Here is a 27,869-nt window from a genome sequence, read left to right as displayed (position 1 = left end):
CTAGCACCTTATCATTCATGTTTCTGTTGAAATTTCGTGACATCTGCGTCTGATTCAAGGATAATCGAGTTTTACATCACTGTCGGACATATATTGTGTAGAAACCTTTACCCTAGCACCTTATCATTTATGTTTCTGTTGAGATTTCATAACATCATCGTCTGTATCAGGAATAACCCACTTTTACATCACTGTCGGACATATAATGGGTAGAAACCCTAACCCTAGCACCTTACCATTCATGTTTCTGTTGAGATACGAAAACATCTGCGCCTGATTCAAGAATAATCCAGTTTTACATCAGTGCCGGACATATATTGGGTAGAAAACCTCACCCTAGCACCTCATGATTCACGTTTATGTTGAGATACGAGAACATCAGCGTCTGTATTTAGGAATAACCCAGTTGTAAATCACTGTCAGGCATATATTGGGTAGAAACCTTAACCCAAATAGGGCGGTTACATATCTGTGGCGGCATCAGACTTGACATATATAACCTAACCCTAGCTCTTCCTGATGCGGTATGTTGGCGAATCATAACGTCTACAGTATTCAAATGGGGTTAATATCATGTATGACATAACACCATACGCGCATGTGCCTATAATTAGCTTTGTTAAGAAGCATTTTTTAATATATTCATTGAGTATCATGTAATAACTCAATTACTTTTTACTTGTTTGAAGTTGTTTGTGTGCTGTATTGTTGCAAGATTCTTTAGTATATGACTGGTGGTATTATTGTTGAATGAATACTTTTGTTACACAGATAGGTAATATGTGTTCTCAACAAAATAAATAAACACATTTTGTAAGTTTTATCTTTTTATTAAGACTAACATTAAAGCAAATAAACAAATCTATGTATGACTCATTTCACTGTTCAAACTACAACAAAATAAACCATAAATGTAAAAAGTTTGAGGAAAGCAGTATGACAACATAGATATAACTGGAAAAATATCATATATCTACAGCAGAGTATTACAGAACAAAGTGTCAGTTTGATTTGAAACATCTGAGTACCTAGAAAAACCTCTCATGCACTGAGTAACCTAGTTGGGCTTGAACGACGTTAATATACAGTCCTAAAACCAGTCCTACATCACCGGTATCATGCAACATTGATGTTAGTGAGTACTATTCATCACATTTTACTTTGAACCATCTAAAGCAACTTGCAATCGTTGATAAAACATTTCGGTTTTTCTCTAATTCCATTTTGATTGCTCCAGAAGGAGAAGAAAACAAAACTTGCTCTGGCTCAAATGAGTTGAAGTTGCTTTGATATTTTGTAAGGAACGAATTGAACTGCTCACAGATTTCCGTGTTGACACCCACATTTTCAAACACTGAAGACTTGAAAGCGTCGCCACATACATGCGTACAACCATGGAAATAATCATGGAAGAATCAAGTGTCTTTAAAGAATGAAGGTTCTCTATTCAAGCAGTATTCAGAAAGTGAACAAGCAAAGTCATAAAGTACATGTGTCAGTGGTTCAGGCAGGTACCTGAACATGGAAGCAAATGGATCTTTTCTGCCTTCGCTTTCAGGAATTATGTGGAACCCAAGACAATGACCATGAATGGGTAAAAACCAGAAAAACAAACTACTGTGTCCACTTGTGCTGACTCTAGGGAAGTCTTTGTTACATCTTTCATCTGCTGCTGGTAGGTCATCATAAATTTTAGTTTTGCTGATCTTGTTTATGTTGTAGATAGGGAGTTTTCTAACCTGTTCTCCACTTTCGGTAAAACGATATGCCACGCCACTTTCTGGATTGTAAGATTTAGGGATGCTATGTGCATCCTGGTAAGCAGGTAAATGTGTAAGCAAGTTCTTTGCATAGTCTGCAAGGTACACTATGAAATAATGTACATGTATTTCAGCTGCAAATTGTGATGTGTAAGAACTCTGCAAAAGATTATGTATTTCGGGCCGAATAAGTTTGACATCTCTAAAACTGACTGGTTCCATCACATGCAAGTACTTCGGAAGATTTACAGAATGGATCTCCAATCTTCCTGAAGTCAATCTTCATATTAGCTGCCCAGGAGAAAAAAACAGTTGTTAAATGTACTCTGAGACATAAAACTGGATTCATTGTGTCTTGACTTGTACATACGATCCATTTCTTTGCAGTAACCAGTGAATGTGACACTGTCACTTGAAAAGCTTGTAATTCTATACAAAAAGTCATGACAGTTCATCAACAATGGTGGTTTCTTCCTCCAAAAATGAATACTGTCCTCTTCCTCTGTATGACACAGCAAACAGTTGCCATAATAGGGGCTAGTCGGGTGTAAAGTTGTTTTCGTGCTGTGCTGCTGTAGTAGGTTAATGCCATCTGGTGTTTGTACATCATGGAAGGTGCACTGAAAAAAGATTAAAGCTTGGTGCATGATTGAAAAAGCAACAAGGACCAGTGGTAACATATGAATTGGACCTGTAAATTCATGGATTGTCCTGAGTACATTTTGAGCATTATCTGACCCCTACAGTATACATTCTTCCAGTCATCCTTAATCTTGTAAATGGATCTAAAATATATATACCGTATTCGACGTAATAAGCGCCCCGCTCTAATAAGCGCCCACGGCGATATTTGCTGATATATTGGCTAGTGAACAAGCCCAATTTGCATCCCTTCCGATTGATCAATGTACACAAGACTTATTTATTCGGTATAATACGCACACACATGTTATATGCACCCTTATTTATGGGCAATTAAAATCTGGAAAAATATATCTGTCGTACATAATCATTTCAGGCTGTCAGCATAAACAACGAAATTTATCTTTCAACTATGTTTTTTTCCATCAAAATAATATTCTAATAAGAGCCCCCTATTTCTAATTTTGAGAGCGCCCCGGGCGCTTATTACGTCGAATACGGTATGCCAACATCTTGTGATTGGACAACATCAGACATGAACTGAAAGCAAAGGCTGTCAGAGTGACTTTTTGGTAACAAAGTTCTGTTTGATAAGGTTACAAAAAGTCAAAATGACCTGCAACTGTCGGGTAGTTTTTTAAGCTGATTCTTAACCATGTGCCTCTGGCAGGCAAATTAGGATTTATTTAATCGTTTGGTTAAAAATTAGCATTTTTCTAAAATTACTTAATTTATGATCCATCATAACATTATACATATATGGCATTCAAGTCAATATGAGCAGGTGTGGATAAATCCCTCCAGTCCCTATGGCTATCAGCGACAAAGCAAACTGGACATACTGTGCTTGGTAATTCATACATACCCCACATGAACAGTTTTCTGGTAGTGCAGGACAAAGCAAGGTAATACTGACAAAACCAGATTCATCTGTTTGGTGCTGAAAGCACCATTTTTCATGCAAGTGGATATTTCTGAAATACAACAAGATATGTCCTAATTAATCCCTTAAAATACAATATTATACGGAACATTTTAACAAAGAGCAGTGGAGGAAACAATGTGCACTTAACATGTTTTAATGTTAGGAAACATGAGTAATAAGCATTGACTTCAATAGCTTACATTTGAATTTAGATAGTTCCATTGCAGTGTTTTGTTGTCAGACTATATGAAATCTATACACAAATAGTTCACACAGCAGAGCGATTAAAGATAAAGATACTACTTACTCCCTATATTTTGGGCAACTCTGAGGAGTTGGAATATGTTTACTCAGTGATCCAAAGTCCCAGAAGCCAGTGTCGACATTGAAGTTTGACTGGTGATGAAAGTGCAAACATTAGCAATAACAAAAAGTGTAGAAATATAAACCTGATCTAAAGTTTTATGAACATGTGAAAAGGAAACAATTCCAAGGATAAAATCAGCAATTTTGACTGAGTGAAAAGAAATGTGCCTTTTTTCAACCATATGTTCCTGAACAGTATTTATCAGTATTTGACATATTATGTTTATTAATACTAAGAAGAATGGATGCATCAGATGTGAATTTAACAACAAACCACAAAAATCTATCAATCAGTAAATAATGAGCCAATTACGATAGTAATTTTACAATACCGGTACTGGTATATGAAACTATAAAACTATTGCAATTATTTGCCCTATATCGACAGGAAACCTTGGTAATGTTAATAGTATGCATAAAAATTAATACCGTATTCGACGTAATAAGCACCCTAGGCACTCTCAAAATTAGAAATAGGGGGCTCTTATTAGAACATTATTTTGGTGAAAAAAAAAGAAGAGTTGAAAGATAAATTTCGTGGTTTACGCTGACCATGCTGACAGCGTGAAATGTTTATGTACGACAGATATATTTTTCCAGAATTTAATTCCCCATTATTTACGGTGCATATAACACACGAGTGCATATTATATGTGAATAAATAAGTCTTGTGTACATTGATCAATCAGAAGGGGTGCTAATTGGGATTGTTCACTAGCCAATATCTTAGAAAATATCGGCGTGGGCGCTTATCACATCGAATATGGTAGTTTCAATTAGTTATAGCATTAAAGTTGGTTTACTGCTATCACAATACTATTGCAATAGTCATGATAGTGTGGGCTACTATTACAATACAACTACAATAGTGAAAATAACACCCAGTAGCCACCCCTATGTATAGGTATTACATCTTAAAGTGACTTTGATTCAGATTTTGCTGATAACAAAGCCAGGACAGGCGGAAAACTCATGACCTGATACCTACATGTACTTTTCATTATAAGATACAAACAAAGGTTTTGTTGCATGGTTTAACATACCTTTTCAGTGAATGTACCGGGGTAGAAGTGCTCTCAGTTGATGTGAAGGAATCCAGAGTTGTTGGTTTTCTTTCATTGACAATAAATGTGGACAGATCCTTTGGGATCCCTCTAAGTTCTTTACAGTTTTAGATTTTCCAACAGAACAAAGTCCTGATTGACATGAAATAGTCCAGGTATTATTGTTGACATGTACAAATTCAACACTTTCATTTCTTCCTTTGACTGTATATTTGGTTACACGAGGAGATTCTGCAACCAGCACTATTTCCTGATTTTGCACTAACATTGAATCCCTTAACTTTTTATCTTTGTCAGATTCAGGTTGAAATTCTGAATTGAAGAGATTGTGATAATCTTGCAGTAAATACTCTTTCACAAATCGGGCATGCATGCATGTAACACCTGATGTGTCTAGATGTTTCTTCTGTGCTGTCATTTTCAATGTAACTTTCATTAACATGACATCTTGTAAACAGAACAAGAACACTGGACATGTGTTGTATCCTCCTCCTCATGAAGCATTGTCACTTTGCAGTATGACTGGGGCTTGAACTTTCCACTTTCAGGACAATAGTCACTCATAATCAACACATCCTTTGTAAAGGAATGAGACTGCCAGAGAATAGTGCCACCTTCAATGAGACGTGTTGAGAAGTTGTCAAACAGCGATGATGAGTGAGTGCAGTTTTCACTGTTTCCCTGAGCATGTTGAGCAGAAAGCATCTTCACACTTTGTCTATACTTTTCTTGACATCCAATTCAGAAGTGAAATATGATTTTATTTCTTAAAGAGGTAGGGTACTTCCTTGTGTCTTCATTGTATGTAGAAAAGTACTGCATGTAGCTCGCTTTTTGGTCATTGTCCCAGTGATAGTTTGATACTGATGACAAAATGTGGAACTCTTCTTCAACACTTTTTGGTTTTATTTCTTTTTTCAAGCTGCTGAAGTCCACAGGGTCATCTACAACGTGGTTTCCATGGATTCTGTGATCCTTTAGAACTTGCAAAAGTGTATCAGTGTCATGAAGCCCAAATATGTGTAGAGGCCTGTTAAAATAGTCAAATAAATGTGTTACTATCATAGGTGAAGGGAGTACAGTGACACACAACAGCAAGATCATGATACAATACGTATTGCAATGTGCATATTTACGTCAAATCATGTGGAGACGTCTTGACTATAAAAAGGTAAAGATAGCTGTAGACATGTTTTGCAGCGGTTAGTTTAATTAGTGAACTTGAAACCCTAATTACAACACATTTCGCGATAGTTGACTGACAAAAATGCTGGATGTCATCATCGATATCGTCTTGTATTGATACAAAAAAATCACGATGCATCGATGCACCAATGTGCAGTTTCACCCCAAGAAGGGAGTAGTGAGTGAGCAAGATTGGGACGGTTCGTAAATAAGCAAACTTTGTGGTAAATGAAACTTGATAATATCAGTCAGGTAGCTAAAAACAAACACTGACTTTTGTTTATTGACTATTTGGTTACATTCATAACAGGAGGAGGATGCATAATGTCATTTAGCAATATTTAGCTAAATGGTGTTATTGGCCCGCCTGATAAATCTACCTTAACTTATACATCTAATCTTAATGTAATTCCAGGCATATCCAAGTAGTCTATGTACATCGTGTATTCCCTTTCGGCCACATGGACACATAGGCGCATACTCATCTGTTCATACACAAGCATATTCAAGTTTACATAATCACTCTAAGTTATAATCATAATATAATGATACATTCGGTGACTCCGCAATAATTATCACCCTCCAATTTGTGATACGAAATAACCACAACCATAACACGTGGCCTTGTTGCCAAACAAATTCTTCTCCTTGTTATCGTCTTTGTTTGTTTCTCAAGTGACGTCATATTTATTACGTCATTTCAAAAACACTCACATCGCCATCTTTAACCGCTTCAGTACACCAGTATACACCTTCATAAAAAATACCCACCCTCCCTTCCCTCGCTCTTGTCACACCTTCATGTACATAGCAGCAAAATGTAAAAACCTTATGAATGTTGTTCATGTTGTTGTTGCTGATTATCGCTTTATATCAATAAATACCGTTAGGTGTGGCAAGGTTTGGACGGGCTCTGGCCTGATAAGGTTTCGCTCGTATGCTCGGTTGCCTGCTTGTACAGTGGGAGCCCATTCCAGCCCTCGTGTTTCCATGGGTGGACACAAATGCATATAGCTCGTCTGCTGTACAGTGGAGAGCACATGGTTTCGCTGCTCGGAGTTATCTCCCTTTGCTCGGTCTAGCGCCAGTCGCCGCCTTCCACACCTGGCCTTTTATTTCCAAACATTCTCTTCTGTTATTATTCTGTTCCATAGCCCATAACAGGTCGGCCGATAATGATGGCCTATCAAAGTTTAGCATTTGTGAAATGAGAGTGATAATGGCACTGCCAAGATAAAAACATTTATACTGTAACTATGGAACGTGTATATAAAGTTTACCTATCATGGATGTGATTTTCATCTGCATTCTTCTTGACACAGTTGAAAATCACAGATGATACCTGAAGCTTGTTGGATATGTCTTCAGACTGTGCAAGAATGGACAACTTATCAAACACTACTTTGCATATACTCCATCTGCTGTTGAAATACTGGCTGTAGCATTGTCTCTTGGGTCCTGAAAAACAACAACATTGCTCTGATCATGCTGATTAACTACAAAAGTTTTTAAAAAGTCTAATTTGTTCTTCTTATATTCATGGCCAACTATACTTTATTATGTTTATACTTAAAGAAACACAAGGCTGAAAGAAACCCATGAAAATTACAAACAATGAAAAAACCTGATGATGCCTTAAACAAACCTAATCAAACATTACAATAATGTTATTGCTATTTTTCCAAACTAAGTTGGTATATACAATAATTACTTTTTCAATACTTGTCCTCTCATGTATAAATTCATATAAATTATTTGACATAGATGGCCCCAAATGAGAATAACATTTCGTAGAAAATGTATTGTCCACTGTGGTCTTTAGATAACAGAAATAAAACATAACATAGTCATGAAACGTATGGAAATTAGACTAATATAAGATGTAACTGCCAAAAGCAAACTACTGGGTATATCATTAAATGTGAGCAACTATGACTATGATCACAATGAAAATAAACATACTTACAAAGAAAATCAAAAGTATGCAATCATAACAACTGCTGTTAAGGTAGTGGTATGTGCATAATAAGAGATGAACATGATGAATGTCAACATACTTTGAGTTCAATACAGCTACTCCACAGATTACTCAGGGCTTGACACATTGGAGTGCCATACCAGCAATAGAAACTAACAGTTTTAGTACACTTGTCCTTATAATGATAACATACAGCAGAACCCTTAAAAAGGGTAAATTTCTACTGGTACGTATAATACCTTAACTAATGGGCAGTACTGCAAAGGACTACAGGACTCGAGCAGTGGTATGTAGAATTCTATACTTGGACAACCAAATATGCTCCAAGTACTTATTCAGTGGCAGATGCATTTACTGAGCCAAAATCATTTATTTCCTTCAATGAAGGTTTTCAGAATTTTTGTGGACAAATATAAACATAATATCAGCACAAGTGAATGTAGACATGCCTTGTCCTGTGGCTAGTAGATATATTTCAGATTTATCAGCCACTGAGGATTTCAATTTTGTTTATTATTTACAGCTGCCATTATAAACTGGTAGTTGTAATATTGGTGAATGCAGCATTTAACAAACGAAAAGACAATGATTGCAATTAACTACTTTTGGATTAAAAAAAAACAGGTTGTGTTTTAGGATTTTCAATTATCTATGGACTTTAAGATTAGTGGCAGCCATATGGTTAATTTTAGGAACAATCAGTCTGAGACTTTAGCCACTAGTGGGAAGCCCAGGTTTATTAAAAGTCTCTTTGGTCTAGTAATGCCATATGATAACACTAAAATATACTGAATATGATGCTAAGAACCAAGTTTGGGCTCGTAGACTCAAAATATACTGATCAAAAAGGTTTTACTCGGTGAACAAGAAAATGCAACAAAGGTAACAGAGGTTTCCAAACAACTTATATCATTACTGCACATATATGTCCAATAAAATACAAATTGATTCATACATGGAACACTGGCTGACAAAGGAACCAGAATTAAATTCAAATTGAGAATTTGTACCAAATTACAATGCTTAATAAAATGCTTCCAGTATATCAAAGATTGTCAACATGCCATTTAAAATGCTTGAACTGAAATTTCAGATTGTTGATAACCAACCATGGCATGTAGGAAGGAAACTGTCAAACAATGGCCCATTTTGAGCTACCTTTTACAGCACAATATATTTATCTATATACATTACCATCAGTATGCCCATTCTGTTTCACATGGCTTTTGCTTCGAGAGAGTGCTGCCTTTTGCTGCTGTAGAACTTTCTTGTTCAAGTCTTTGTGGGTGAGTATTCTTAGGACAAAAAAGATATAATGTGCATAATTCATAAATGTACTATATTCAGGGCTGCACCACTCATGCTATATAGGCTAGTAAAGTAACACATAATCAGTCTCCAAAATCTGCCAAGACTACTACTGGTACTAGTCTGAACTCGGCTCTTAGGATCATTTTCAGTAGAATGAATGGGGTAGTGTTGTTATATGGACTATTCTTAACTGCGTTTAATAGACCAAACAGAATTTTACTAGCCTTGGGCTTCCAACTAGTGGCTAAAGTTGCAGACTGCTAAATGCTATACAGATAGATAATAATAATTTTCTGACTTCATGAAATTGGTATGAATCCATACTATGATAACTGTATTAAAGGACAGACATTACTAATACTTAACAACATCACCTATATGGTAAAAGTTGAGTGACTGTTGAATCCGATTCCTGAAGAACATTGGAAATGGATGGCCTGATTCCAGAGAAGCACCCACTTTTAAAATAGGACACAAACATCTGACTTCCCTGTGTAAAGGCAATGGAGTAGAAAATGCCTGTACAATATCTGTGGCCGCAGCTAGGTCTAAGACTTTTCTTTCCATTTCAGGGAGTTGTCTACGGGTTTTGGAGACAAAGCCGCTGTTAAAAAGGTCTGAATCCATCATAGCAGAGAAAAGCATGGCTCTGTTACATTTATTTAGAGTCTCCAATACAGGATCTGCAAATTGAAAAATAATCATATGTATATAGAATTGAATCATGTCATGTTTTTGTCTCAACGCAACACTCAGCATTATGTTTATAATTAGGCTTGTGACAGTAGTTTGTTTGTAATCTATTATATTAACTTAATCGAAGATATCATTAAATATTGTTTATATTAATTTCGGCAAAATCGTGATTGAACTCATCTTTTTGAGTTAACAGACTATAAAAGCCCAGTTTCCATTCTTGCCAAACTAGGCTAGAATTTGCTTTTAAGAGTTATGGCCCTTCTATGTCCCTCCCAAACAGCAATCTTAACAGCAGTTTACAAACCACATGTCGATTTTGTAATGCAATTTTGATTGGACTATGCATAGACTCGTAGTCCAGCCAAAACATAACTTAGAATTTCCAGCCTAGTTTGGCAAGGGTGGAAGCTGGACTTTTAAAGTAAGTTAACTCCCTTGCCTAGGAAAGATGGTGTGAACTGATCAGCAGATCGCACTAAACTCACCATTATTTACATTAACTCTACTGACCCCTTAAAATGAACATGAGGAGTTAGAGACACAATGTATTTCTATCACAGCATTACAAATTCTTCTCAGTTATGATTTTGGGTATTTTTTAAAGTGAATAACCGATAGATAAGGAAGAAAATGTGGGATGTACAGCTGATTGCTATTTCAGGCTTATTTTTTTAAGAGACAATTACACACAGTAATATTAATCTCATTATCTAAAACAATGCCTAGCATACAGTAAATATATAAATATTAAATCATTATCTCCAGTGATTTTCCTGCAAATTTCACATTTGCATTGGCCAAGTTTGCAAATGGCAAAACAAGCACACAAACTCCTCAGAATCTGCCACCATGATCCAAACAGGAGATGTGCAATAGATCAGTGCTCATGTAACATGATGTAAAGAGAAGTAACTCTGCACTCTATTTTATCAGGTTTATCCTAGTATTGCAATATTTCACTGCTGAGGTTTGTGTTCGAGACACGGAATATTAACTGATGTTTTTTTAATGAAAAAAACCGCCCCGCAATGTTCAACCATAGCAGTTTGAGTTGTCATTACAATTTAAAAGATACAACAGCAGTCTAAGGCCACTATAACTTAATGACATGTTAAATCTGAATGGTTTTTTTTGTTAACAGGTACTTTGGGATTTATTTTTTTAATGTAATACAGGTTAAAAATATAGAAATAATTGTGCAAAATGTTTTACGTTAGATGCAAATAAACAAGGAAAACGTTACTTTACCTCAAGATGGTCCAATCAAAACAGTTGAAAGAGTACTTGGTCCACCAAGCTCTGGCCGTGTCGTAGGATGTCCGCTAACAGAGACAATGCCACTCTGAAACAAATTTAGAAAATTAATAAGGTATGGCACAGGAAGATAGGTTTGTGGAAATCTAAACACAATTATCTTGCTCTGGCAGCACAGATACGTTTACTGCAGTTAGGTGAGTGAGTGAGGGGGTGAGGTTTTACGCCACTTTTAGCAATATTCCAGCAATATCATGTCTGGGGACACCAGAAATGGGCTTCACACATTGTACCCATGTCGGGAATAGAACTCGGGTCTTCGGCGTGACGAGCTAACGCTTTAACCTCTAGGCTACCTGACCGCCCCACTGCAGCTAGGTCCGGACAAGACAATACAGTGACTGACAATACTAGACCCATGCCTTGGGGTATTGATGATACCAAATAAACCAAATAACTAACCATGATCACTATGGCTGTCACATTTCAGCGATGTATTTCAAATTGCTACAGGACAATATGACCCATATGATACACCAACCTATATTTTCATTTAATGTCAGTTATACTATGATACTGTAGGAATAAATTAACCAATCATACAAACACAAACCATTTGACATCAATGACATTTTGTTGTCTGTTGGGTGGTATGGAACATGAAGAATTCACACAAAATATAATGCGATTTGTATCATGTAGTGAATCAAACATGGCAATTAGTATTGTATCATGAAGTAGGTGTATCATGACACCCTTATGGATTTCCGGGTCCACTAAGTCGCTTGGTATGACAAGCTTAGGTTTATGGAGGCCTTTAGCCTATATCCATAGGCCTTATGACCTATTTTAATGACATGAAACAAAATGATACATTTGACATTCATATAGGTATTCATAATAAACCCCATTTTTGCCTGATAGGACAAAAAACGCAGCAAATGTTTGCAAATTGTGTTTCCATCAGAACCCACACCTCATATAAATTGGAATAACATCTGAAATATGTAGTTCTTTAATAATAGTAAACGTTTTGTAGCCGCCATGAATTTTGGGCGCCACCTGTCACGCGCGACTGCCTAGTAACGCAATGTACATGAAATAATATTACTTATGAGTCTGAACATAGTTAAATACATAAACCTTTGCGAGGAAATGCGAATAGGATATCAGTAAACCATATAACTGTACTTTAACACTGCATATAGTTAATACTGGTACAATTCTTACCGCCATTACTGCGTTGTAGATGTAAAGTGTCCTGACCTGGAACGAGAGAGAAAACGCAGAAAACAGTTGCTGAAAAGAATAATAGTATGCAAAATAAGTTACAGTAACAAACAAGAACAGCATACAACAACATCCAACAAAACGAATCCAACTCTTTAGAAGGCAAAGTGTCTAGACGCTACGCTAGAAATTTGATTTGCAGGTGAGCCGGAGAGACGCATGTGCTTCCAGCGATACTACGCGAACGATAACTGCAACCAGTTATCCCGCCGTGTTCGATGAAGGTGAAGGCTATATAGGCTAACTGTTTTCATAAATGCATTACTTTAGAATCCAAGAATGGTGTGGATATCTGGTTACAATAACAAGGTGGTAACTTGGAATAAACACCTAAAGTATAGAACAAAAACTTAATCCAACATATTCAGCTCTCATATGTGAGATTATGTAGCGTACTATTCGGCTGATTACACATGCAAGTGACCTCTGATGATAGGTCACTCACATTAACCAATGAAAACCACAGACACATATTTAGCTTATTACATATGCACGTGAACTCCTATGGAAGGTCACACATATATTAACACATATATGAACCAATGAAAACCATGCTTTTTTTAACTGTCATGCTCCTACTGTTACCATCTTATACTATGTTAAATCTTAACTATATGCTATTACCAATGCAAATGCCATACTTGTGTTTATATCTTAGATATTCCCAATGGCATACTAATGTGAATAGATTATATCAATTATGTTAACTTTATTACGTTGTTTACCCTTTGGAATATGCATTGTGGCTGAACTGGAATGTGTGAATACCCACTCGGGTAATGTACTAGTTCGGGTGTGTCGGGTATACTATATTCAATCATATGTAAACTGTTGTATTACGTTGTGTACCTTGGAATTTGTACCGTGACTAATGTTGTATGTATCTTGGGTAATGGTTCCATATCATGTTCATCTTATGTTCTTCCCACATATGTACTTCTGTAACTGGTTGTAAACATGCCCTAATAATTGATTGTAAGCATTATATTGTTGACTGATTACATAATGGATCTGTGGCTGTCTAATAAACTGACTGTTTATTCACTCAGGTCTTGTGTTGTTGTGTGGGTTGTTCGTGTATAGTGGTACCTCTGTTAAGCGAGTGATGTCCCTCGCTCGTTTTAATATATTTGCTGTTTTTGACGATAGTTGAAATACTGCTGTTGCATTGGCTGACTCTGACGATAGTTAAAATACTGATGTTGTACTGGCTGACTCGGCCGAAACAGTTGAAATATTGCTGTTGTTTTGGCTGACTCTGACGATATCTGAAATACTGCTGTTGTGTTGGCTCACTCGGACGATAATTGAAATACTGCTGTTGTATTGACTGACTCTGACGATAGTTGAAATACTGCTGTTGTATTGACTGACTCTGACGATAGTTAAAATACTGATGTTGTATTGACTGACTCTGACGACACATCTGAAATACGACTGTCGTATTGACTCACTCTGACGAAACAGCTGAAATGTTGCTGTTGTATTGGCTGACTCTGGCGACACAGTTAAAATACTGCTGTTGTACTCTTTATAACTAACCACCCATATTCCGTTAGTTGCCTCTTACACGACTAGCGTGGGTTGGTGAAGACGAATTCTAACAGTGATCTTCACAGGTACAGAGAGCATTTGGATGATTAGAAGTACTAAGTACATTTTGAGAGATTATTACCCGAATATATCAATATCGTAAATATCATATACGGTGAATACAAATGAATTACGACAGGCTTTGGGGGTTTACCACATCGAAAACCCTGTCCATTATATGAAAATATTTGATATATTTGTAATGCATAACATTCAAGACAAACATAACTATATGTTAGTTACGTGAAAATCTTCTTCCAGAACATCCCTGAATTTGTAGAAGTTTGTATTCAAAGGAAAGTCATTAAACTAATGATTAACTGCTGAAAATTATAGACAAACGGTTATTTTTTTGTGTGGTATGAAATGCTACGAACACAGTTATGGGCCTTGGTGTCACGTGAACGTTGTCCAGTAAAACGCCATCGCCGTCAACCGTATTTGTGAAAGTTTGCAAATGCGTAAAATGGATCGCAGGACGAGGCAACACCTCTTATATTTTGACGGAAATGCAGACGTAACGTATGTGTCGTGAAATTTAGTTTTCAAAATCTACATAATGGCTATTATGGAATCCGTCAGTTACGTTATCATCCAACGTCACCATATTTGAAGGATTCATTCACGGGAATTCGTTGCAAATTATGAATGAAATTTTCATTACACACGCATTCTACCTGTTCGAAAATGTATGTTTCATACAACTGGTCTATGAATTGTATTTCTCCACGTCACATAGGCATTAATGTTTCAATACCTGTATGTACATGTGCAAAATGTTCTTGATATGTATTTATAAAAGAAAATCTCATGGAGAAGAGGCCCCAGTCCCCTAACATCCATCAGGTGCAGGCTAAAACGGCACCTCAGCAAAACGTCCCCGATTTCTCGAGCGAAAACGGCACATCATTTGTCGAAAACGGCTACTAATTGTCAAAAATATATAGAATATATCCAGAATATTCTTACTGAAGTATTGTTCTGGTATTTGATACTGTAGATTGATGGAAGTTCAAGCCTTGCAAACAGTAGCAAGTTTTATAGATGCTGCAAACAAAAACTACTCAGAGATGCTCATACTTGGTGCGAACACACTACAAGAATTTCTGTCTTCAGGTAAAACTGAAATCGTACTATTTACCAGTGACCAAAATTGACACTTGTCCTAAAGTCCTTGCCAAACTACCGAAAATAAGGTATAATGACTCGCAGAAATTTGCTATTTTAAGAATGTTTGGTATCATTATAAGGACTAGTGAACTAAAAATGTTAGTTTCTATTGTTGTTTTCATATGTAATCTTAACTGACTTCATAGTGTCTGTGTGCATCCAGAGACTATATTGTACATTGGTCTCTTGTGCATTATAATGTTCAAACTGTATCATGGTTAAAAGTCCTGAATGGAAAGGGGATATTGGTGATTTAGAAAGAAGTTACTTTTGATGGCAAAACTAAACAAGATGTTGATGTAGCTGCCTCAAATTTCTTCTCTTTGTTTTCTTAGTTTTAGAATTTGTATGGCAGGATTTTTTTTTTTTTTCAATAAACTCTTTCTTTTCTCCATGTTTATGTTGGTATGAAATATGAATAATATATCATAATGTTCAATGTTGTGTATAGATCCATTTTATGAAACAACCGGCCGCAACTCATCGTCAGGAATGGAACGTTTAATGGACATTATGGTTAGAACTGCAAACTTTCACCAGCAGGCATGGTCTGAGGTGGATGGGCAAAGGCCGTTGGAGTAAGTATAGAAAACTTGATATATGACTGTGTTTTTTCTTCTCAACATTAATATGGCTAAATATTTCTTTGCGATCACTTTCTTTATTTTTCAACTACCATCTATGAAACTAGTACCCCTCTCCTAAATAAAAAACAACAACCCTTCTCTAAAACTCAAATGCAGGGTTCTACAAATGTTTATGAAAAATTGAGACTTTTGCTACTACTCAGAGTCTAATTAAATTCTGTTCGTTTGAGGAAGGTCAGCTAATGAAAGTCCATATTTTAACAGTAAAGTTTCTGAAACGGATGCCAAGAGACAAGATCATCATCATCATCATCATCATTATTATTATTATTATTATTATCATCAGTGTGGTGTATATTGATGTTGTATGTGTGTGTAAAGGAAGGAGGTAGATTCAGTATGGCTATTTGTATATTTTGTTTGTAGGAGGGAGGTTCTTCTCTATGAAGAGTTGAAGAGAAAGTCGAGTGAGTGCTGGAAGCAACACAGAAACCTGGAGCTCACCTGTGAAACTGGCCAGAAGGTGACTATATATATTTATAGCTAAAATGGATAGAATTATCAGTAAACCGCCCGCATGTTATCAAGAATCAGCGGGCCACTGTAACTTGATAATGCCCTCATATGGCTTGACGACGGGCCATTATCACGTCCGTTGTTGGGTGACGTCATAGGGTAGGCATAGGTGACGTCACGTTAAATAGTGACGTCATCTGGTTTGTTCTATGACGTTTCCATATTTGTAATAGTGGGTCAGTGACATTTGTGTTGATTGCAGTAAATGTTTCAAAACCGATATTGTTGTTTCTTTTTATTTGATACAAAATTCCATCCATATTAGCTATAATAACGGTAATGCTATTCTTCAGGGCATTATCATTTGCAGAAGCCCTCGGTCTTTTCAACTGCCCTCCTTCGTCGGGCAGTTAATGGAAGACCTCGGGCTTCTGCAAATGATAATGCCCTGAAAAATAGCTTTACCCTTATAATCATGAACTTATTTCATTAAATAGTGTTTACTTATTTGTTTTCTCAAAACCAGTGGTTAAGAACAAAATTAGATCCTTCAATTATTTAAAAATTACAAATATAAGAGGGTCAGAAGGATGGTAACAAAATAGAAATATATAGAGAGGATATTCCATGTGTTGAGTGAAATATGTTTTTTTTCATCCCGTCACGGGGCAAGGAGACAAGGGGGAAATGAGGTATTTTCACAAGTGGTGTAGCCATGAGTGAAAATATCTCCTTTCCCCTGTCATGAGATGAGAGAAACATGATATATACTTTTTGTGTAGTTGTCAACTGGAAAATTAAAATATTTTAATACAAATGTTAAACCTTGAAACTTAAGTTATCCCTACCTAACACACAGGGACATTTCACCACTCTTTGTTTTTGCAACTTAAAAAGTCGTACAGTGTTTGTAAAATCTTAAAAAAAGATAAACAACAGTAACAAAACATATTTGATGTCGGTAAAAATGTATCATTACATTTGGATAAGATCAAAATTTACTTCAAATTCTTTTTTTTTTCTTGAAATCTACGAGATTGTTGGAAGCAAAAGAATACATGCTGGTCAAGTAACAAAAAGGTGCTTTGCAAAACAAACAATCTCGATTAGAGATGAGAGATAAGGGAAACAGGCATTTTCAATAACATTGTCACAGGAACAACCCGTGAAGATCCAGGTTAAAATTGATCCTCAGCAACCCATGCTCGTTGTAAAAGGCAACTAACAGGATCAGGTGGTCAGGGTCAGTGATTTGGTTGATACATTTCATTGTGTGCTAATTTGCATGGATCGATGCTCATGATGTCAATCACTGGATTGTCTGGTCCAGACTTGATTATTTAAAGACCGCCATCATATAGCTGGAATATTGCTGAGCATGGCAATAAACAAATAAACCGAATACATGGGGACAAAGTGACACACTTCTTGGAGCACCCTTGAAGCTATGAATAGTATTTCTGGTTATGTTGAGGATCTGGGACAGGCAGGGAAACAATTGGTGTTTTTGTTGTCAAAAGGGTGATTATCAGGCTTACTGCTAAAAAAAGCTTTTGACTTAAAGTTTCTGTCACTACTCTTGATTTTGAAGGTCGGTGGATATGTTAAACAAGTATTTAAAAATAACAAGGCTTTTAGATCAGTTAGATCTTTCAGTTGTAGTCTGCCTCTGTGGTAAAGTGGAGAGAGCATCTGCCTGGAGAGTGTAAGATCGGCTCGGAGTCATATCTGTGTCTGAGTAGGGTATTCATGTTAAACTGCGGCATGGTATGTCAGTGGGCTAGCACTATAAAACCGGCATTAGTCCGACTAGTACAAGCAGCCACACACGTGTGCATACACGTCGCTTTCTAGGGTTCAGTAATCTTGAATCTGATGTTAAACTTCATTTTGACTCACTTTAGTCTGTATCAGCAAGGATAGCATTTTAAATGTTTCACTATGTCCATGAGAAACTAGACTATGGTCATGTTCCACAAAGTTGTCTCAGTGTTGGGACAAGCTAAACTCTAAGGCTTACGATTGCTGTAGCGATAAGAGCACTTTGTGGAATGGGGGTCCTGATTGCTTAAATTCATTTCTAATAATTTCAGTCCCGTGCACCAACTATTCTGAGGATGAAGATGCTCATGTGTTTATTTTAATGTAAATCCTGAGTTTCATTTTGTTAAATTCATAGCTCTGAGCTCACTTAAACAAAGCTATCTGATCACTATGTCTAATGTTTACTTTAGACTATACCTAAGAGCTAAGATGCTTTGTGCAGGTAAAACTTTCTATTTACAGGCTTATCTGACAGTTCTCCAGAAATGGCTGGATCTGCATGACAAGTCCAAGAAATACAAATATATGGACTTTGGTGAGAAAATTGCAACCATCACTGGGAGAGTTGATGTTGCTTTGACCAAATATCAGTCTCTCTATACCAAAGAGGCCAAACACAGGGAGGTTCTGGCACAGGTGAGCATGTACATGTATCTAGAAGCTATAACAATGATAATAATATTGTTTTATATTGAGTGTGTAACACTCCCAAACTAATTCTGCGATTCCCTGAACGTGGAAAGATGACAGAAAATGTAACTTGCTGCAGATTATAAAACAAACATGGAATTTGCCATTTTTTAAACAATCAATATACTGTTGGGTGAGAAACTGGTCTCAACTGATTACCCAAGGAAGTGTTTGAAAATGTTAAAAATTAGTAACAGGATAATGTCCTTTTTATCCATATATATGAAAGTTTGATGATAAGTGTGATATCTAATTTGGGCTAATCATGTTGAGTGAGTGAGTTGCCACTTTGAACAGTATTCAAGTTATATTATGGTGTGTCAGCTTAATGTTGGAGAAATGCCTGAAGTGATACAGGTCTCAGACGTTTACCACTTTGGTGAAACCCACGAGCACGGGTATGTTGCTGACAAACCTAGAAACACCATCAGGGTGAACCAAGATTCGAACCCAAGATTATAGTTTTCTGGCATGCGCGCAAGGGGCACAACTCTGCACAGCGAATTGCGGAGTCTTAGATGACTGGGCCACCAGTGCCCCCTACGATCCTGTTAGAGGTAAGGGTTGTTCACTGATGTAGGCAATGGAAGAGAATAAATGTATTTTTGTAGCTTTAAGTAGTATGTGAAGTAAGGAGTGAAAGTCTTAATTTCATCCCCCAGGACACAGAGGAATTGAAATCTGACTTCATGAAACAGGAGACGGAAAAATTGGAGTTAATGTTTGACATTCTCAGTGATCTGTTGTCAAAGATGGAAAAGGTTGCACCACAGGGACTTGAGTAAGTTTTCAAGTAGTTGGCGTTTCTGTGTCAGACCCTGAAAAACACAATCCTTTCAAGTAGTTGGAGTTTCTGTGTCAGACCCTGAAAAACACAATCCTTTCAAGTAGGTGGAGTTTCTGTGTCAGACCCTGAAAAACACAATCCTTTCAAGTATTTGGAGTTTCTGTGTCAGACCCTGAAAAACACAATCCTTTCAAGTAGGTGGAGTTTCTGTGTCAGACCCTGAAAAACACAATCCCTTCAAGTAGTTGGAGTTTCTGTGTCAGACCCTGAAAAACACAATCCTTTCAAGTAGGTGGAGTTTCTGTGTCAGACCCTGAAAAACACAATCCTTTCAAGTAGGTGGAGTTTCTGTGTCAGACCCTGAAAAACAATCCCTGATACAAAATAGCAAAGACTGCACCCAGGGAGGTGCAATCCTCTTTCTGCATAAAAAATAATCATATGATGAACACAGATCCTGAATTTGTTTCCACTTTTATACACACATTCACAATGTACTTTCATTAATTCTGCACTGCTTAACAATGGTCCATATACATTTAGAATAACAAACAAAACGGAAGTAGGAATATGGCATACAGTGCAAGGTATTCAAGGGACACACCTTTTGTCTCAAACAATATATGATGCCCAATTTGTATCAATGTTGTTTGGTTCACGTTTTTAAAAATATACCTGTTTTTCAATGATATATTTTTGCTTTAGCTCTTGCTTAAAATGTTGCATAAAAAAGGTTGTTTTTTTCAAATTCAATTTGCACTTATAAACTCACTACCACAAAAATTTATTTATTTCCTTTCAGTTCGCTGAACTTTATTTCCCGAATTCCACCGTTTCATGCGTTTTCATTTTGTGCGTATATACATATGTTTAGATTTAATGCATTAATCATAATATTCTTTTTTAGTTTGTCTCTCATGAAGATTCTGAATCAGTGCCATTGCTGACATCATTGGACATGAGCTTTGACATGTAGCATCCCCCCACCCCTCCGTTAACCCCCACACCCTGAGCTACAAAAATGTATGTTTATGTTTTGGATCCCCAACTCTGAGAAACACTCTTACATGGGTTGCAATAGTTATTCAAGTAAACAGACGACTCGAATATGCTGTGTTTCAGTGACCTGCTGTTCCTGAATTTTGGGCCAGAGGAACCAGACATTGACATGATGACGACTGAAGGATGGAAGGCTCATCTGCAAAAGTACATGTTCCAAAAATACAGGGTCAGTGTTATTCAGTATGATCATACCTCCTTTCTCATTCCTGTTAATCAGTTGAATCTGTTAAATAAAGACACTACCGGTTTGTTGGTAACTTGTTGTTCCCATCACATATTGAAAAGCAAACACAATGCATATTCTCATACAGGGCACCTGCCACATACAGGGCACCTATCACATACATGGCACCTGTCACATACATGGCACCTGTCACATACATGGCACCTGTCACATACAGGGCACCTGTAACATACAGGGCACCTATCACATACATGGCACCTGTCACATACATGGCACCTGTCACATACAGGGCACCTGTCACATACATGGCACCTATCACATAGAGTGCACCTGTCACATACATGGCACCTGTCACATACAGGGCACCTGTCACATAGAGTGCACCTGTCACATACATGGCACCTGTCACATACATGGCACCTATCACATACATGGCACCTGTCACATCCATGGCACCTGTCACATACATGGCACCTATCACATAGAGTGCACCTGTCACATTCATGGCACCTGTCACATCCATGGCACCTGTCACATACATGGCACCTATCACATAGAGTGCACCTGTCACATAGAGTGCACCTGTCACATACATGGCACCTATCACATAGAGTGCACCTGTCACATCCATGGCACCTGTCACATACATGGCACCTGTCACATACATGGCACCTATCACATAGAGTGCACCTGTCACATACATGGCACCTGTCACATACATGGCACCTGTCACATACAGGGCACCTGTCACATAGAGTGCACCTGTCACATACATGGCACCTGTCACATACATGGCACCTATCACATAGAGTGCACCTGTCACATACATGGCACCTGTCACATACATGGCACCTATCACATAGAGTGCACCTGTCACATCCATGGCACCTGTCACATACATGGCACCTGTCACATACAGGGCACCTATCACATGCATGGCACCTGTCACATACATGGCACCTGTCACATACAGGGCACCTGTCACATAGAGTGCACCTGTCACATACATGACACCTGTCACATACATGGCACCTGTCACATACAGGGCACCTGTCACATACATGGCACCTGTCACATAGAGTGCACCTGTGGCACATACATGGCACCTGTCACATACAGGGCACCTGTCACATACATAGCACCTGTCACATACATGGCACCTGTAACATACATGGCACCTGGGCACCTGTCTTTAATCTAGTAATTTTGAAAACAATTCCAGATTTGGTATATTTTCTTGTTGGGTTGAAAATATCAATTTTTTCTTAATATGTTGGTGTGATGGTGTGATTAAACAAAAAGAAACAGAGCATTTCCCCAAATTCTTCAGCTGTTGGTACCTTGCATACAGGATAGCAATGACCTTGCAAAACACCTCCATGTTATCTATAAACATACATGTAAATATAAATTTGGTGTACTCAGGATAAGAGTCTGCAACTATAGCCACTAGTCAGAATTTTGATTCTTGTAAAGTCCTTGTGGACTTTTAAGCTCAGTTTATGACACCCCAAAGAGTAAAATCTACTGAAAAATATCTAGAGGAAAATGTAGGGCCAGTAGCATGAAAAATATAATATAGCGGAATAATAGTTCTATATTTCCTTATATTGCTCCTAAGTCATCGGGGTCTCTGTTTTCATGTCACCAAAAACTTATTCATTTTCATGTCACAGACATATCTGTTGAACACTGATTTCTTTTCTAATCATCTGTTGTTCTAAGATTTTGTTACTTGCTATTTTTTATTATCTTATGGAGTGCATGTTTTCTAAAATATAGTTTGAAGGTGTAAGTCAAGTGTGGCAGCAACACATATGATTTAAACCCCTAAAACAGCTAATATAACAGTGTTCCTGTACCTTCATGTTCCTCTGGCAAAATTAGCGTTCCTTCTCCTGCAGGGACCCGAAGGAACAGATCCACGGAGTCCTCAGCCTATCCTGAAGGAGGGAGATTATAAGAAAACTAAGCTGTGTCCTACAAATATCTTCTGTGTTGTATCTGATGCAGAGGAATCGGACACAGATTGTATTGAGGCTCAACCTGGTGCTGCAAAGTCCCTTTCAAACTCTAAAATGACATCCAAGATTAAGGTTGCTGAGAACAAACCTCACAGTTCCAAATATATGTTGCCAAAACGCGCTGCTCGCACCACACCTGTCACCTCAAGTGAAAATCTTATGTCTGAGACAGTTATCAAGGAACCAACTGGTCCTAACTTAAAACAAATGAACTGTGATGATACGCTCTCGTATTCTGATGAATCTTCAAAGAAATGTGGAAAAGCTGAGGATAAAGATTCAAAGAGAATGAGGAAGAATATCTTTAAAGATGCTCCACCTAGGGAAAAGAGGGGTGTTGTGAACAAATCAAATGAAGGTGAAAGCATCACTAAAGAAGACAGTGCCTTAACATCACCTAAAGTAAATCGTTCTGAGACTAGCACTCATGATGTTATGCAGGTGTTCTTAGAATCCTGCAAAAATTATTCACCTGTTATAGATAAAGGCAAGACTGGCAATAGTGACATCGCAACCAATGATTCGGAATCTGCTTCAGGATCAAAGGGTCAGAGTCGTATTCCAGTAAGCATGTCTCGAAAACAGCAAGCTGCAGACCACAAAGAAGATCACCGTGTTCAAAGTGACAATAATTCAGCAAACAAACAAAACTTGACATTAATTAAAAATGTCATAGATCAAAAGAAAGACAGATCTTCTCAAGGAAAAGACAGCGATTGCTCAAGCACCAAGGGACAACTAAAGGATTCCAAGGTGAAAGACAGTGCAACATCTGCCTCCAAGGCTGGAGATAACCCTGGCTCCAAACAAAAGAAAAATGGTTTCTTCTCCAAAATCCCCCAGAGGAGTGACCAATCTTTGAAAGGACAAGAAAGAAAGGACTCCAGTAAACAAGGAACTGAAATGAAGCTGACAGGTCAAGACAGCAGTGAATGTCTAGAAAAGGAGAAATTAAAAGTTCGATATTCAGGTAAAATATATAGGAGGATGAATGTTGTTCAACATCACAGTCAGCAATAATCTAGCTTAGTAAAAGCAGCCAGTTAATAGTCTGGACTGCTCCTGTGGCCTAGTGGTAGAGCGTCTGCCCTGAGAACGGATGGTCCGGGGTTTGATCCCCAGCCTCGTCATACCAAAAGACGTTAAAAGATATTACCTTGCCACACACATGTGAATGCAAGTCGCTATATAAGTACAATAATCTTGGACGTGACGTTAAACCCCGTTTCATCTCCCCTAATAATAGTCTACACTTGGCAGTGATGAATGGATCACTATGCCACTGTAGCTGTCATATACATTGTATGTTGTACCAACAGCAGTCATCACTCGGTATTTAAATAATAAAATGATTGTTTATTGTAGAGGATTCTGTTGAGGAAATAAAGCTGAGCAGATCTTTTATAGTTGGCAATAAGAAAAAAATCCAGGCTTCAAGCAAGGATGACATGGACACAGGTATGAAACAAATTTTCTTTCTGGAAATAATAATAATCCAGAATTCTACCCTGAATTTGAAAATTTCTTGATTCTGATTGGTCAATCAGAGGTATCAAATCACAATAACCACCTCTGATTAAAAGAGCTGTTTGATGGTTGCATCACCACAGAAGCTGATATTCATGGAAAAGTACTTTTTTCTAATCATTGTTGGTAGGTACTTTTAAATGATATGTACAGTCACAGGTTTCAAAATACAGAGTAGCATTTACTACAATATTCAAAGTATGTGTGACATTAAACGGACACAAAACATGATAGAAATTGAATGTATTTCCATTTGTGGATTTGGTGATTTTCTGTAGTCAACTGCTCTCAAAGTGTTTGCGTTTAGTTTTGTCATGATAGAATGGCAATCGCACTCAGTTCCATATTAAAATCAGAGGAATCTTATCGAGTTATTCCCATGATTATTATTAGCCCGGTCAATCGATCCATGTCAACTCGATTTCATACTCAGCTCCCTAGGGAGTACGTATTTCCAAGCTGCATGTGGCGCTCTAGAACGTTAACGGTCACATTACCATCTCATCCTACTGGGTACCCACTCACTGCTGGGTGATTAGAAGCATATGTTGACAAAGTCACTTGCCCAGGGAGACACAACATGTGCTACATGTGCTTCAGTGTGGGGCAGTACCGAAGCCCTAGAAACTCTCAGGATTCAACCGGTCACCCATCTTCCCGAGGCAAGAGAGCTAACTGACTATAACAGTCCAGTTTCCACCCTTGCTGGACTAGGATGGTATTACTGAGTTACATTTTGGCTGAACTAACGAGTCCATGCATAGTCCAATCAAAATCGTGCACTGAAATCGAAATCCGGTTTGTTAACTGTCGTTCAGATTTCGGTTGTTGCACGATTTGCAAAGAATGTGCACTGCCAACTCGTTGTCAGCAGATATTTCCCAAATCTTTTCATGTTTTTAATCAAGGTGCTCACGTGAATTGATACATTTCGCTATGTAAGACCTGTTTTATCACAATATAGATCTTGATTATCGATCAGATTGTCCTGACCGGGCGCCACCATTTTGTGTGAAGCAAACGCAAGTGATACTAGAGGTGAAATCTGATTGGTCCATAGGAGAGGGCGAGAAGGGACATAACTGGTAATAGACACTGGTGGCGCTACGATCGAGCCCAGAAATTCCATCCTAGTTCGGCAAGGGTGGAAACTGGACTTTTAAAGTCAGTTAACTCTCTTGCCTCGGGAAGATGACGGTCACCCATCCAATTACTGTCCACGACCAACGTTGCTTAACTTCGCCTGATTTGTGACCTATCCGGTGTACACAGGACCACGGACCACCACTGATGTATTGATTCCATTGTGATTGATGATGTGTTGTAACATGAAACAGATACATTTATAGAACCAGCTCCACCACTGGATGCAGGAGTCCAGCCGGTAATTGAGAGTGACATGTCAAACCTGTGATTGATGGCGATGTGTCTAACCGTCTGATCATCAGGTGATGCTCCCGACACCAGTCAGGATGTGACACTGATGAGTGATGTGACTGTTGTTGTTTTGAAGGACAGGCAGAAACTGAACCCTGAGGAAATCTCCATCAGAGCTGGTAGGTTTATCTTCTTGTTTAGTACATAAACTGTAACCAAAATAGGAACTGTATCTTCGTATAAAGTTAAAATATATCACCTTACCCTATTAGTATTGGGGCGGTCGGGTAGCCTAATGGTTAAAGCGTTCGCTCGTCACGCCGAAGACCCGGGTTCGATTCTCGACATGGGTACAATGTGTGAAGCCCATTTCTGGTGTCACCCACCGTGGTATTGCTGGAATATTGCTAAAAGCGGCGTAAAACCATACTCACTCACTCACCCTATTAGTATTGATGCAGGGTTAGAAATTGGCACTAGTCCTATAGTCCTTGTCAAACTGCCCAATAGTTAAGGTATTGTAAGGACTAGTAGAAATTTGCCCTTTTTAAGGGTTTTGCTATATGTTATCATCATAAGGACAAGTGGTCTAAAACTGTTAGTTTCTAACGCTGTAATGTTTAGTTGTTTGTGTGCAAAAAAGAAATTATGAAACTATGGTATTGCTCCACTCGTAAATACTCAGTGTAGCCTTTTCAGCTTGCATACCTATATTCCTTACAGATCTTTACTGAACACATGCAGGTGTCACCTACACAAGAATTCTCTGCAGTGAATAATGTACAATCACATTTCATCTTGCTAATTGTAACTTTGACATGTTCTTCGTTGTTGTGAGCCTTTCCAGCATCCGACACACTTGGGGATGCACATGATTAGATGCAAATTAGAAATCACCTGAAACAGCATTTAAAGCAGAATTATTTAAAAAAAAACTATGTCTGTCATTGGTTTAAAAATACTCCATGGCCCGAGGGAGTAAAACTATACTGAATCTAATCTAATCACTGTATCATTATCTGATCCAGGGATGAAGATCAAACAGAAGCGTGGAACAGATAAGGATGGCATGGCTTATGGCTACAAGAAGACAAGATATGGACTGAAGAAGTATGGTCTCTACCCTGCTGACCACGTCTCCCTGTACAGCAGGGACTGATGTCCATGAAGACACTCACAAGAACTGGCACAGTATCCACACTACTGACGTCTCCTTGTACAGCATGGGCTGATGTCCATGAAGACACTCACCAGAACTGGCACAGTATCCACACCACTGTCTCTCCTTGTACTGCATGGGCTGATGTCCATGAAGACACTCACCAGAACTGACACAGTATCCACACCACTTACGTCTCCTTGTACTGCATGGACTGATGTCCATGAAGACACTCACCAGAACTGACACAGTATCCACACCACTGACGTCTCCTTGTACTGCATGGGCTGATGTCCATGAAGACACTCACCAGAACTGACACAGTATCCACACCACTGTCTCTCCTTGTACTGCATGGACTGATGTCCATATAGACACTCACCAGAACTGACACAGTATCCACACCACTGTCTCTCCTTGTACTGCATGGGCTGATGTCCATGAAGACACTCACCAGAACTGGCAAAGTATCCACACCACTGTCTCTCCTTGTACTGCATGGGCTGATGTCCATGAAGACATTCACCAGAACTGACACAGTATCCACACCACTATCTCTCCTTGTACAGCATGGGCTGATGTCCATGAAGACACTCACCAGCACTGGCACAGTATCCACACTACTGATGTCTCCTTGTACAGCATGGGCTGATGTCCATGAAGACACTCACCAGAACTGGTACAGTATCCACACCACTGACATCTCCTTTTACAGCATGGGCTGATGTCCATGAAGACACTCATCAGAACTAGCACAGTATCCACACCACTGACGTCTCCTTGTACAGCATGGGCTGATGTCCATGAAGACACTCACCAGAACTGGCACAGTATCCACACCACAGACAGAACCATAGTTACTTATTTTAATCATACAAAGTGAAAAATCAAATAA

General features: G+C 38.1%; 1 protein-coding gene and 1 long non-coding RNA gene across 5 annotated transcripts; one reads left to right on the top strand and one right to left on the bottom strand.

Moving 5' to 3' along the window:
* Positions 1-814: 814 nt before the first annotated feature.
* On the bottom strand, positions 815-13,052 carry LOC124118613. The gene is made up of 9 exons (XR_007223087.1): positions 12,415-13,052; positions 11,179-11,272; positions 9,606-9,914; positions 9,115-9,215; positions 7,223-7,400; positions 4,737-5,787; positions 3,635-3,723; positions 3,268-3,376; positions 815-2,380 (listed from the first exon to the last, which is right to left on the bottom strand). It is a non-coding gene; the product is annotated as an uncharacterized LOC124118613 (long non-coding RNA).
* Positions 13,053-14,461: 1,409 nt separating this feature from the next.
* LOC124118268 lies at positions 14,462-27,125 on the top strand. Of its 4 annotated transcripts, none has more exons than XR_006858456.2 (11): positions 14,462-14,589; positions 15,068-15,183; positions 15,689-15,815; positions 16,251-16,347; positions 18,627-18,800; positions 19,517-19,635; positions 20,764-20,869; positions 22,792-23,881; positions 24,277-24,369; positions 25,788-25,994; positions 26,844-26,884. XR_006858456.2 is itself a non-coding variant. In XM_046480378.2 (11 exons), the coding sequence occupies exons 1-11, from the start codon at positions 14,525-14,527 to the stop codon at positions 26,972-26,974; spliced, it is 2,226 nt and encodes a 741-aa protein (XP_046336334.2). In that variant the 5' UTR covers positions 14,462-14,524; the 3' UTR covers positions 26,975-27,125. The 4 variants fall into 4 exon arrangements, 2 of the variants coding, with proteins under 2 accessions (XP_046336334.2, XP_046336349.2); XR_006858454.2 differs by having other exon boundaries at positions 25,776-25,994; XM_046480378.2 differs by having other exon boundaries at positions 25,887-25,994; positions 26,844-27,125.
* The last annotated feature ends 744 nt before the right edge of the window (positions 27,126-27,869 follow it).

The sequence above is a fragment of the Haliotis rufescens genome, unplaced genomic scaffold, assembly GCF_023055435.1.
Source record: "Haliotis rufescens isolate VD_foot unplaced genomic scaffold, xgHalRufe1.0.p SCAF_3, whole genome shotgun sequence".
NCBI classification, from domain to species: Eukaryota; Metazoa; Mollusca; class Gastropoda; order Lepetellida; family Haliotidae; genus Haliotis; species Haliotis rufescens.
Note: the sequence above shows the minus strand (reverse complement) of the source record. Positions and strands in the feature narration are given on the sequence as shown.

Excerpts from the sequence above, each read along its gene's own strand:
- LOC124118268 (XM_046480378.2), top strand. The coding sequence starts at position 14,525 with ATGCGTAAAATGGATCGCAGGACGAGGCAACACCTCTTATATTTTGAC. Across the intron at positions 18,801-19,516 it reads ACAGGGAGGTTCTGGCACAG|GACACAGAGGAATTGAAATC; the intron begins GTGAGCATGTAC and ends TTCATCCCCCAG. Across the intron at positions 24,370-25,886 it reads CAAGGATGACATGGACACAG|GTGATGCTCCCGACACCAGT; the intron begins GTATGAAACAAA and ends TCTGATCATCAG.